The 14,482-nt window shown below is 34.4% G+C and overlaps 1 protein-coding gene across 1 annotated transcript in view; it reads right to left on the bottom strand.

The window, feature by feature from the left end:
* LOC451709 (NADPH oxidase 4-like) overlaps positions 1 to 14,482 on the bottom strand; it is a 78,479-nt gene that overhangs the window by 56,746 nt on the left and 7,251 nt on the right. The window contains exon 2 of the mRNA XM_054661779.2: positions 717 to 774. Within this exon, the coding sequence (XP_054517754.2) occupies positions 717 to 774 (58 nt within the window). The remainder of the gene's footprint in view (positions 1 to 716; positions 775 to 14,482) is intronic.

Genomic DNA, 14,482 nt, shown 5'->3' with positions numbered 1-14,482 from the left:
GAAATAAGCAAGGCATAGAAAGACAAACTTCACACGTTCTCACTTATTTGTGGGAGCTAAAAATGAAAACTGAACTCGTGAAGATAGAGAGTAGAATGATGATTACCAGAGGCTGCGAATGAGATGGGGAGAAGTGGGGATGAGTATTGGTTATAAAAATATAATTAGATGACTAGAGTCAACAATAATGTACATTAAAAAATAATGAAAACAGTACAATTTGTATGTAACACAAAGAAAAGATAAATATTTGAGATTATGAATATCTCATTTATGCAAATGTGATCATTACACATTGTATGCCTATATCAAAATATCTCATGTATCCCATAAACATATACGCCTACTGTCTATTCATAAAAATTAAAAATAGAAAAGTTTTTTAAATGGAGAACATTACATAGACAACAATAAAAATATATGTGTATATATATGTGTGTGTATAGTGTCAATTTTATGTACAATAGCTAATATTTCTCTTCTAATAGGTCTGGGAGATACAATTATTTTTCTTTATTGCACAAATCAGGAAGCTCTATAGAAAACTGATTTGTCTAAGATTAGTGATCTTCTAGGAATCAATCCTGTTTCTTCAGTTTTATAACCCAGGGCATTTGTTTCACTATATTTAAAGTCAAAATACCAAAATGTTTGGGATAGCAAAATTATGGTAATTCACAAATTGCATGCTTACTTGGGTTCGTTTATGTATTTACTTTGGAATTCCATTATCAATTTCGTCCCTCACATTTGAATAATAACTTGATGGGTAATCTAATATTTAGAGAAAATTCATAGCAAAATTCTAAAAGGTATGGGTTTTGGAAATCTGTGGACTTAATTGATTTTTCTATATGATGAATAATGTCTTTTCCCCATTGCTTTCTTTGCTATGTTTTGACTTAATCCTTTTATAAAGACACACTGGCAATAAAATACTGATAAGAATATCTCTTCCATAGCATTTTTATCTGCTCCAGTTTAAATCCTAGTCTTCTTCATTGTTATTTTCAGGTTACATGGAAGAATTCTGGCAAGTAAAGTATCACATAAATATAATTTTATTATTAGATTTATTATAAAATGATTACATTATATTATAAAGTTATATTATTATGTATCTTAACAAGGTCAAACATTTTAGGAAATTTATCAGGCAGCACCATAAAGAAGCCATTTTCTTCTTACTCCATTTTCTGGGAGCTAGTTAGATTTCACCTTCAAAACCTTGAACTCTATGTACCCTGAATCAAAATTGAACTTCTTATTCAAAACAGGCAAACATATATGTATATATACTCACCAACTTACATGGATAAATAGAAAAATATATCCTAGATTTTTACACGACATAAATATTTTTCATTCATAAGCAAGGGTACTTTCTAAATGATGAATAAATAATTCAATAATTCAAGAAAAGGGTAGAAGTTAAATTCAGGGGTCAAACTTCATGGGCTCAATCTTAGTTTTTTCAGTTATTAGCTGTGTGACTTTGGACAGTTACTTGATTTAATCTTTCATGCTTCAATTCCCCATCTGTAAAATAGAAATGATAGAAGAACTTATAGTACTGTGCATATTAAAAACAAACAAAAAAAATGTGTGTGTGTGTGTGTGTGTGTGTAAAGTGCTAAGAATAGTCCGTGTCACATATTCAACATTATCTATAACTAGAGAATTATTATGAATAGTATAATTATTATCCTCTAAAATGATAATGCAATTGTTAAGTTGTTCATTATATTTGTCAAGTTCTCTTTCCAGTAGCCTTCATGGAAGGAAAAAAATGCCCCAGTGGCTTTTATTTTTCCCACAATGCAGTGTTTCTAACTCTAAATAAAACTGAAGCAGGCTATATAAAATGTGTCAATGTGATATTAGATATTATAGCTTTTAGGTTAAAATCTAGCTTTAAAAACTTCAATTCCATATTTTTTGAAACATTTTTGACCACACAAACTTTAGGGTATCTAATGAAAGTTGAGAAACTTGCTTTATACAAAAATATACATATGTGTCTCAAAATTAAACATATACATAAATATGCAGATATATGTGTGTATGTATTTCAGGAATTAATGAATCCCTGAATGCATTCAATGAGTCCTAGGGATTATGGAGCCATGTTAAAAACCCCTATCCTATGGAAGGAGAAGTAGAATTTTGTGATAGAAATAATGGGCACCAAACTGATAATGAGTGTGCCAGACTCATTAGAAACTAGGCATCTAGGAAGTATTAGAACAGGTCATCTGTATCAGTGATAGAGAGTTTATAAAAGATTTTACCCACTGTCATGAACACCCAAATCCTCAGCCTTCCAATGACCATGGTAGTGGACATCTAATTACAATCTCTAAAGTGAGACAAAGCTAGGCAAACCTACAGTGTGTATTATTTGAAGGTTCTGTTTCTCAAATACACACGCAGAGCCCCTATTCAAGGTAAGGACTCCTTTTGTGGCTCTAGCTCAAACAGTGCATTAGCCTCTCTTAAAACTTTCCCCACTGCCTAGGAATAGGTAGAATACCTATATGACCTAGTTTTTCTATAGCCACTGCTGAATCATCAATAGCATCCCCATTCATTTTAAAAAGTATCTGGTTTGGACAATAAATTACAAAGTCACTGCAAATGTACAGGCAAGAAATGGGAAACTGAAAAGAATGTAGAGGAAAGTAAAAATTTTCTCCCTCAGTACTAGAATAGGATTGTTTAAAATACAGCTTGTGGGCATTCCATTCAAAATGCAATTTGACTAGATTCTAAGAAGAGCAAGTGCCTCCCACCAGCAGCAAGATGACCAAGCTTTTCCCTCTGCCACATCAGTGTGGGTGAAGGAAGACTTCCACCAAAGTGGCTTCTAAAAGAGAAGATACTTGGGTATCAGCAGTCCTTAACACTTCACTATATTGCATAAATATCTCTATCCCCTAACAGTATATCCTTAATGTCCTCCTCCTGAGGCCCGAGGCCGTAATAGATGGAGGTTATTTTCCAGTCAGCACAATAAGCCAACCCCCACAATATCTGTCTCACCCTGGTTAACGTCTTGAGTCTAAACTCCTGTGATGTTCCCTGTTAAACTATCCGCCTATGACACTGCTGGGGGTTCATTAATGTCACTGTTGAAAAGCTTGCCCACTGTGTGCCCCCGGCATAAAGAATAAATGTTTTTAAAAACATGCACATAAAAATACTCCTTTTAGATTTCCTAGAAAAAAAATGATTCAAGTAGAAGATAAATCATGCTCTATGATTAACTCTTGCTAACAGGTAGTACCAAATGGCAAAGAGCTCTGCTTAAAAGAATAATTCAGGTATCATTCATATAATAAAAAGATCTGAGAGGTGCAGCAGAGCTAGCACAAAAAAATATTTACACTATTAATGTGCTGTCATTGCCATCCAAACATTTGAGGAGGATCTTCCCCTCTATCATTTCCAGAATTATCACATTATAGTCTCTCTCACTCACTTAAATAAAGACATAAAATACAATCACCACCCACACAGCACTCTCCAAGCTAAAGCCAGTGGGAGTGTTGACTATGGTAAGATTGCAGAAGCTAAAGTGCCAAATCTCATTTACAATGCATTCCCTCCACATTTCTTCGAAAGGAGCTGGGTTAGGCTCTTAAGCAGAGGCTCTGTGACATTCTTAATTTATTTTCCCTCCAATATCCTTTTTATCAGTAAGTGAGAATAGCAGTATGCATCTCCTGAGTTTTTCAAAAGAAAATGAGGAAAGAGATATCCAGTTCTATACATGTTTGGAAAGAGGAAATGGTTTTGTTTTGTTTTGTTTTAACCAGGTATCTTAGGAATTGAATATCTTTAACGCAACCTCCTAAAAACGTATATTAAAAATCAAAACAAAAAATTCCTCAGGAAGAAGGCTTGTTTTGCAAAGATAAACCTTTATTGCTAAAAATCAATAGAATTTTAGAGATCTTAGAATATTATAATTGTTGCCATATCAAGGAATATTCCTTTGAGCTGCTAAGTAGTTTTCACTATGTTCATCAAATTACTTTGCTGATAAGAAAATCTGGGCTTTTCAAAAGTGTTGTGTCTTTATCAAAAAACCTGATTTTTCAAAGTTAAATGTGGAGTGTCATTCTTACAAAGCTATAAGTACTGGTACTAGTATAATTTGTTCTTACTAACATTTATTGAGTATGTCTATATTCTGCCTACTTTGCTGCATTACTTTAAACCCAAGACAACACTATGATATCAGTGATTTTATGAATCCCATTTAATTGCTAACAAAAATCAAGGACAAATTATCTGCCAAGCTCATACGGGTATTAAGTGATGTATCTTTTAATTTCTATGCTATACTAACATCTTGGAGAAGAAAATTAATGTATTTTAAAGATGTATTTTAACACTAAAAAGAAACATCTAGTTTAGTGTACATGAATTGTCATCTTTTTAGGGTGGCATGCAACAGATTTATATTTATAAAAAATGAAGAGAATTGCTAAAATATACAACAAGAATGAAAACCAGGTTAAGCCAAGGGCACAGATAATCATAGAACAAAAAATTGGGGTCCTAAATAATACCGATTGCAATGTTTGTAGTGAAGAAAGTGAGACTTTCACTCTGCCAAAATCAGATCACATACTCCAAGAACATTTAGTTTGGTGTAAGTTTTAAAAGGGATACAGAGAAGTGTTGCCAAATGGGGGCCAGCATAACTTAGTGGTTAAGAATGTTAATTTTGGTACCTGATACCTGGGTTCAAAGTGGAAATCTACTTACTAGCCACGGCCCTCAGCAACTTATCTCTCACTGCTCCTACTCTCTCAGCTGAACATTGAGAATAATAATAACAATAATAATAATAATAATCAATTTTCAGGATTGTTAGGAGGATTTAATGAGAGCAAATGTTAGTAAAAGAGAAGCATTCAATTAATACTAATTGTTAATATATTCAAAGAGACAGTTCAGAAAATTGAGATCTGAAATATCACAACGTGAGAAACAGATGAATAGAATTTAGAAAAGTGGGCAACTTAACTTCCATGGCCTCCAGAATCACAGACTTTTAAATAGCTAGACAGAAATTACAGTAAAATAATTCCAACCAAAAAAGAAAGAACATTGTGAGAATTAGAACTTCCCCTAAGACACAATAGACATCTTCAAAATCAGGCATTGACTTAGTAGATAAATTGTAGAGGAGCTTAAAAGAGGCTTGATCAAGATATCTTTTCAGCTTCCTTTAAAATTTAAGATTCTATGAAAAAAAAATGACCTTAGAAAATCATATGAAGCAACTTCTCTTACTGTAGAAGTCTGCTTAGGTAGAAAAACCAGTCAACAATGTCTTATCACCTCATCTTTGAAGCCTAATATTTTCTAGAATTTCTAGCCCACACTGATAATTCTCTGAATTGCTAGCATTCATGTAAATAACACATGAGTGTTTACATTTTAAAAATATGCAGTTTTATAATACGTCTAGCTTTTCCTATTGATTTTTCAAAATTCCAAATCAATGATCAATGCTGGATGACTAGAGATCATGCAATATATTGCTCTTCTTTACCTTATGGTACTTACCACATTGATGGACAGAGAAGCTAATGCTAAGCAAATAGTGATTTTCTGTTCAGACCTAAAGCATACTGTTGAACAGAAATATCAATATAATTCCAAGAAATTTACTTTGAACAATTGTACTTCATTTGTATAACCAAAAGTTGAAGAACAAAGTTATCTAGGTATTTCAGAAGTTAAAATATGTCTGTTTCCAACATTTGCACAAATAACTTAAATAGACTTAATTACAAGCCAATCCTTCATCAATATAGTTTTTTTTTAATTTTGAGAAAATGGTAAAATGTTATCAGTAGTAACATTTCTCATACCAGAAGCATATCTATGTTGCTTTTTTAAAAATTAAATTTCCTGGAAAAAATGTGCACTGCAGAATGTTTATTGTATTATGCATGGCTTGCATGACGTGTTTCAAAATTAGAATAATTGCTTTCTTCATTTATACCTATAATAAATAAATACACATTATTTTAGTTTAATAGTTGATTGATTATATATAATTCATCCTATAGATGCCTACTATTTCTCTGTATAAATCAAAGTCACTTTCTATGACGCTTGTTCTATAAAAGTAAAAATCAAAATTTAAATATGCATTCCTTTTACTTCCAAAAAAGTAAAGAACTCTCAATGTAATCCTCCTCTTTAAAAAGAAGTCTGTTTGAACTGCTGATCCTTTAAAAAAAAATTGACACTATTTTGATTTACAAAGAAATCGTTTTCTTTCAGAGTTTTAATTTAGTAAAACATAAAGGCAAAATAATATATGATTATACTAATAAATGATTGCATTTTTATTTTCTATATCTATCTGATATAGGGACATAGATGAATAGACAGATCACAATCTCAAAGCAGTAAAGATAAAGGCATTTAAACAAATACTAAGATCAAATTCTCAGAAGTACAGACCTCTCCAAAAAAAATAAAGCCTTGTAGTAAAAACTTAGGAGTTTCTGAATCAGAATGCCTAGGTTTGAATCTAGGATCCATCAGTTAAGTAAACTTCAACAAGCTACTTAATCTTTCTAAACATCAGTGTTCCCACTTCTGACACATGATTTGGCTCACTATCATTGCTGTATAAGAATGCTTGTGATTTTTGCACATTGATTTGCGTCCTGAGACTTTGCTGAAGTTGCTCATCAGCTTAAGGAGTTTTGCGGCTGAGATAATGGGGTTTTCTAAATGTACAATCATGTCGTCTGCAAACAGAGACAATTTGATTTCCTCTCTTCCTGTTTGAATACCATTTTTTTTTCTCTTGCCTGATTGCCCTGGCCAGAACTTCCAATACTATGTTGAATAGAAGTGGTAAGAGAGGGCATCCTTGTCTTGTGATGATTTTCAAAAGGAATGCTTCCAGCTTTTGCCCATTCAGTATGATATTGGCTGTGGGATTCTCATAAATACCTAATATTTATATTTTAATTTTTAATCCAATGATTCTCCTACACACACACACTCACACACATATATACAATCACTAGAATAAAGTGTTACAAAAATACTTATTTTTACCATGAGTGATGCATTCTACTTTTCTTTTCCAGATCTTTCTTATTAAAATGCTATCTGTTCCTCATTAAACTGTAAAGTTAATTTCTCAAGAAAAAGGCATAACCTGTAGTTTTAAAAACACTAACTTTATAATACATTTCTGAAGGAAGTACTGTTTGTTCTAAGAAAACTGAAACTGAGAAGAATCATGTAACTGTTGAATTCCAATGTCAGATCTGGGACTTTAATTCAGTTCTCACAGACACCGAAATCCATATTTTTATCTGCTGTACTATCTTGTGTCAATCATTGATCATTTATGTCTCATTTTAATTTAGCCTTTGCAGAGGAACTTATCAAGCTCCTTTAATTCTTATGGTAGTTTATCTTTCTGTCTCTTTGCATCTGTATTATGGAAACCTTATAATTCATTGCCTCACATTTAGACTATTACAACAGATTCTTCCATTCTTCAGATCTGCCCACTCCCATTCATCCCCTAGGTAAGTTACCATTTAGATCAAAGAGAAAGAACAATTCCTCAGTTACATTTATTTATGTTCTTTCAGTCCCAGGCACAGGTCTGAACACAGAATATTGGCTTAATAACTACTTAAAAGTTGTTCTCTTGAGTTCATTGGATTTAGTTCAGTCTTTGGATCAAAGTCTGCAGAATCTAGACATTCCATCAGATTTACTGGGAATAAACTGAAAGGAATTTAGTATCTGATCACACAGTAAGAATTCTGCTGAGAAGAAGTGAGACTGTAGGACAAACTTTATCAAGTAACTTACTGTTGAGTCAAAATGAGAGCGGAATTCTCAAGACTCACATATGTTTATTACACATCTTACTATTATTCCAATACCAGCTGGCATGAGATTATGCCCCCAAATTATCATCAGTAATAACATTTTCATTCAAGTCAAGCAGTAAGAAATTCTGGAAGCAATGTGCTTGGTTTTAATCCCAGCTGATAGATATCTCCTGCCACTCACCCCAGAGAAAACCAGGCTAGTTAACCTGCCCCATCTCCATCCCACAGTGTTTTACCCCACACAGGGTCCTAGTCAGAATTGCAACCCGGACAAGAGAACCAATATAAAAACAGGGCTGATATGGTTTGGCTGTTTCCCCACCCAAATCTCATCTCCAGCTGTAATCCAAATTGTAATCCCTACATGTCAAGGGCAGGGTAGGGATGGTCCTGGTGGGAGGTGATTGGATCATGGGGACAGTTTCCCCATGCCGTTCTCATGATGGTGAGTGATTTCTCACAGGATCTGGTTGTTTGATAAGTTTCTGGCAGTTTCCCCTGCCTCTCTCTCTCTCCTGCTGTCTTGCTTCCCCTTCTGCTGTTATTGTAAGTTTCCTGAGGCCTTCCCAGCCATGTGGAACTGTGAGTCAATTAAACCTCTTTTCTTTATAAATTACCCAGTTTCAGGTATTCTTTATAGCAGTGTGAAAACAAACTAATACAAAGGCTATTTACAGCACAGAAAATCTGTATTAGCAATATTGGTGATAAAATAATCTCTCAACCTAGAAATCTTTCCTAGAAAAGTAGTAGAGAAACAAAAAAAAATCATTATTGAATAAGAATTAATCTAGAATGTGAGCATATCACAGGCAATCCACAAAGAGATTGCAAAGACAGAAAGAAATTTTATATAGCCAAGCAGATACAGCCCATTACACACATATTATCAAGATAAATAATAACTAGTCTTCGAGTAAGAGGGCTTGACAGCACCACTTTAACTTTACCAGCTAACTGGGGTGACCATTTATTTTAGCTAATTGGAATTGGCTTTACTTAGAAGAGAAACAAACATCTTTTTTTTTTTTTTTTTTTTTAATGATGTTTACATTTCAAAGAGACAGCTTCCAGGTCCTTGAGAAAGACATTCCTGGATGATTAAGCTGAAAAAATCTTGCCTAGGTTTCAAAAGGATGTATTTTTTTTTTCAGAAATAGTATCAAGTATGTATAATTACAAGTTTTCTAAAGTAAATGCTCAAAATAAAAGGGGGGGAGGGGAATCTCTTATTTTCATAAAGCATGGATCTAGCTTTCTAAAATTGCATTTTATTTATTTTTCTAAATGGCTGTAAAACTGTGGTCCTACCACTATTGAAAAATTCTTTTCACCATGATCTGAAATTCCGCATTTATCATAAACTATCTTCACATATGTATTTTTGAGTTTTATATTCCATCCTAGCTCTATCAAATTCATTGATAAACCCATAGTATTTTTTAAATTTCAGCTGCATAATATGCTTTAATATTTTAGAATGCTATTCTTTCTCATTATTCTTCTCTTACTGAAGATTCCCAGATATTCTGAGATCTTTTATTTTCACAGAATTCATTTAAAAGCAACTTGTCTAGATCCAACAATCCCCATAATTTTAGATATCTGTTTCTAAATAGATATTCGGGGGTAGTTATAGATATAAATATCTTGGAAGGAGGCATGCAAGAGACTTCTAGATATTACCTAATTCAGTATCTCATCTTTAGGGTGGATTAAATATCTTTCTAAATCTATGACCCTCAGTTGTATTCTTAATGATTCCTAAGACTACATGGTAGATGTTGACATTTAGTTAGCAATCGGCAGAAAGGCTTTTACAGATTACATTTTTAAAAACCAATCCGATGTATTTTTAGAGGGCTGTAATTAGAAGGCATAAGTACACAAATGATCAAAGTTATCAAGTTATCAATTTACTGAAATCAAACTTTATGCTTTATTATTCATCTGGGTCTGCTGTCCATTTAAATTTAGTGAAAAAAATAATCCAAATTAAAATAATTTGATGAGAAATACTACAGAATAACTAGTATACTTTTAATGTAAGCATATAGAGTTTTTAAAATTTATCTTTTTAAAAATTAAAATGGCATGTACATGGTTTTAGAAGCTTAATAGTGGTACAAGACTTATAATAGTTTCCTGCCCTAGTTCTCCTTACCCTTAGGCACTTTCCCCAGAGGTAATTAATTCCATTCTTTTTGCTGGTTCTGCTGGAATTCACTTCCAGAGTTGTTAAAAAAAAATGCTTTTAGTCTGGGAGCAGTGACTCTGGATTGTAAATCCTAACACTTTGGAAGGCCAAGGCAGGAGGATTGCTTGAGCCTAGAAATTTGAGGACCAGCCTAGGCAACATAGCAAGACCCCATCTCCACACACACACAAAAATTAGACAGGTGTGGTAGTGAACACCTATAGTCTCAGTTATTGGCAGGCCAAGGCAGGAAGATCACTTGAACCCGGGATGTTGAGGCTGCAATGAACCATGATTGCACCACTACACTCTAGCCTGGACAACAGAGTAAGAATTTGTTTCAAAAAAAAAAAAAAGAGTTTTTAGTGTGCTTTCTTATTCTTTATTTATCCTGTTATTGATTTATCCTCCTATTGTTATATAACACTTCATAAACAAAATGATACTTGAATTGAATTTTGAAAGTTGAGGCCTTCTCCAGGTCTTCAGTGGGAATTTGGGATGGGAAAGGCAGACTAAGTGTAAGGAGCAATATGAACAGAGGCACATACAGAAGTACCGTGGACACCATTTGAAACTCCTATAGGAATCTCCAAATGCAATGCTTAAATTATTGATCAATCAGGAACCATGTATGTGTAAGCAGAGAAAGGAGAGAGCTGATATGTATTATATGATATTTAATAGCCAGTAAAATCTGCAAATAAATATATGCAGGGTATATACAGGAACTGTTCTGGCACCTCCTAGTTGTTGGCTTATTCATTCAAACCTTTAGCTCAACAAAAGAATGTTTAAACAATGACATGGAAACAAAAAGTAAACTAGCATTGTTTGCTAATTTATAGGACTCAACAAACAGTTTGTGTGCTAAAAAAACCTTTGTGAAGACATCTGCTGCACTGAAATACAGACAATTTGGCCAAGAACAGGGTAGACAGCAAGAGCTTACATGTCTAATCAACTAATTGTTGCCCTTGCTTACTTAGGATCTAGCATCTACCCTACAACATAGTAAACCATAATAAATATTTATTAATTGAATAAATAAATGATCATATGGGCAAATAAGTATAATCACAGCCCTAAACCAAAGGAAACATAATGGAGGTTCTGGGAAGAAGGCATAAGGAGAAAAAAAATTCTAGCACAAGGCGAGTGGATTACCTGAAGTCAGGAGTTCAAGACAAGCCTGGCCAACATGGCGAAACGTCACCTCTACTAAAAATACAAAAATTAGCTGGGCGTGGTGGCATGTGCCTGTAATCTCAGCTACTCGGGAGGCTTAGGCAGGAGAATGGCTTGAACCTAGGAGGCAGAGGTTGCAGTGAACTGAGATCACACCACTTCATTCCAGCCTGAGTGAAAGGGCGAAACTCCATCAAGGGGAAGGGGGGGAAGGAAGGGGAGGGGAGGGGGAAACCTACATCTTCAGGAGTAATAGCAACGCTACAAATCCATGGGGAGTTATTTGAAGAAACATATCCTAATTTGGGAAGAGGCAAGTCAAAGAAAGTAATTAAAACTATTCACTAAAAGAAATGGGAGGGTTACCTCAATTCAGTGGAACAGTAATTAGTAGGATCAACCATAGAGATATATAGTGAGCTCTCTATTCATATATGTTAAGCCTGGAATACAGGTCAACTTCTATCTCCGAGGGATGAATAATGAACGCTGTAAACTCTAACAAGTTTGGATCTGAAATATGAAATCTCTTGGCACGATTATGAGATGGGGTGGAGGAGCCAATCCTGCAACAATGGTCTGGGCAGAAGTTCATGCAAATATGCATGATGTTTTAATGAAAATGTAATGTTGCCAATGCTAACTTCACACATGCAGTCATATTACCATGACAACCATTAGCTCTCTAGAGTTCAGATATGGAGTAATGACTTGCTTAGGTCTGAACATTTAACTTAACAGTTTTTCATGCTGCTAACAATGATTAAATTGAAAAAGAACTCTGAGCCAAATCTGACAGATATGGGAAAAATTCATTTCTGAAGGCAATATCTAAAATAATTGCTGGCTACATTTGCTTCCTAATTCTGAGAGAAAAAAAATTCCAAACTGTGTGGCAATACAAAAGCCTTGTTTATGAGTTTTTGGGTGGTGAATGCTAGAATTATTAAGTGAAGATGATTTTGCAGCATGAACTTGAATAATAATTACAACCAGGGCAGTATTTGAAACACTTCACTGACAACGACTTCTCCGGGAAAGGAGAGACCCAAACCAGGTCAATTAATTACATCTCTAAAGAAATCTTTTCTCCTGGAAGACTTCTTGTTTTTAATTCATGCCACATCACTGGCACATTGCTGAGTAGTAAATCACACCCTTTAAACACTTATCATGTTCCTGGTCCCTTGACTGCCATCTGTTGACTTTTAAAACATAAACGACTGCCAGGTACTGACATAATTTAAGGGACAAGAGAAAAACAGGTTTTACTTGTTTGTGTTTTTTACAGCTGAGACTGAGCAGGTTTATTGGCACATGGAGAAAGGTAGCAGTATTTCATGCTCCCTAAACTTAGTCTCCATTAGCACTTACTCAGGATACCTCATAAAACAAAATACACTTTATGATTAATTACATGGGATGGGGGTTACATGGGGTAGAGCAATGAGAAGAGGGTAAATGACTCTCTGTTATCTATTCAGGGTCTGAAACAAAGATATTTGTAGAAAATTAAAGTTGAACTCACTCATCTCCAAGGGCAAGGAAATCCAACTTGATAGTGGTGTGGGGGAGACAGGAAAGAGAAGAAAAGGAGGAGAGATTTTTGGGAAGGAAACTGACATTTGTGACAGGGTTAAGTTTTCAAATACAGCTCAGTGTTTTAATATAAGATCTTGATTAATCTTTACCTCAGCCCCAGGACCCAGAATGATTGTACAGATCACTTGCTTCCTGCATTTGGAGGCCAGTAGTCTTGTACCCTGAGTATGAGCACCAGAAACAAGAAACTATCTTTTTACTTATGCAAAAGAGTCATTTTCTTGCCAAGCCATTAGCTAGAGGGACTGCATTAGCTCAGAGTCGATGCCCTTTACTAATTCATGCAAAACTTCCTGAAATGTTAGTGGCGGTCTCCTTTCTCCAACAGGTTTGTACTGTTACCCCAATTTAAGACATAAAGAAACCAACTGCAGACAGATTAAGTACATTACTGAAAGTCATTTAATAAACTAAGAGTTAATTTTAATATCTCAGTATGTCTACTTTCAAGACTCTTACTCTTACCATTTGGCCATGCTTGATAAGTCTGGGCCTTCGGTAACCAAGTCTCTGGATGGAATGAACTGCTTCCTAACTACAGCTGATGCTGCCCATATATAGGTGTTTAATTAAAGCCTGGAAGCCAAGACTAGGGCCTACCTCTTCTGTCCCTGGATTATTTCCCAGGCTTAGCAGTACCCCAGAATACTTCAAATATGTTGACCTATCCTCCCATTGAAGGCATTTATTATTTTCATTTCTACATTGAGCCCATCTTTATGTCATGTAGCTCCTTACAGTGAGGTCACCCAAGGATTCGTTGGCACAAATGGTAAGTCGGTAACTATGCCATAGGCCAGTTTGCATTCCTTTCTTCAATTGTCAGATTCTTTTATTAGAACAAATTTACTACGTTCTAGGAACCTCTCACTGGGTATATGCCATACACATCTCTCTTTACTTCAATTGTCCCATGCATCTGATTAGATTATTAATGTTTACCATCACAAATCATAAGTGCAAAGAGGCAGGAAAAATAGATACCAAGGAATTAACACTCTCAGTTTTCACCTAAATTTAATTACACATCTTAGCAGGTAACTGGAAACTCAGTGCCTTTTGGCCATGCTTTAACTTTGCCTAATCACCAAACTTAACATACTATCTCATAATTTTGATTTTCCATTTATTCCTCAAATGCATCATAAATATTTAACAAATATGTGTTAAGTGCCTGTCATATGCTAAATGCTGTATTTCTGTGCTAGAAATAAGCAGAAATAAAAAAATCACGGGTCCTGCTCTCAAGAAACTTAATTTAGTGAGAGAAACAGATATGAAATAAATGCATATATAACTGCACAATTACAAAAAAGAATTTCAAGAAGAATAGAAAAAGGAATTCAGAAAGAGAATAATGAGAGGAAGGAGTCTATTTTAAATGGATGCTATGGAAAGCTGGTCTGAGGAGATGAAGATGAGGCCTAAAGGAAGTATGAGAATTAACCAGTATATCTGGTAAATATTTAACAGCTGCTTTTCCAAGGATAAAAAAAGACCTGATTTGTACTGGTAGCTGGTTTCTGTATTATAAATATATCCACTCTGTGGCCAATTTCAAACTATCAAGGTGAGGTCACTGAATATGGATTTATGG

This window comes from Pan troglodytes, chromosome 9, assembly GCF_028858775.2.
Source record: "Pan troglodytes isolate AG18354 chromosome 9, NHGRI_mPanTro3-v2.0_pri, whole genome shotgun sequence".
Classification (NCBI taxonomy): domain Eukaryota; kingdom Metazoa; phylum Chordata; class Mammalia; order Primates; family Hominidae; genus Pan; species Pan troglodytes.
Note: the sequence above shows the minus strand (reverse complement) of the source record. Positions and strands in the feature narration are given on the sequence as shown.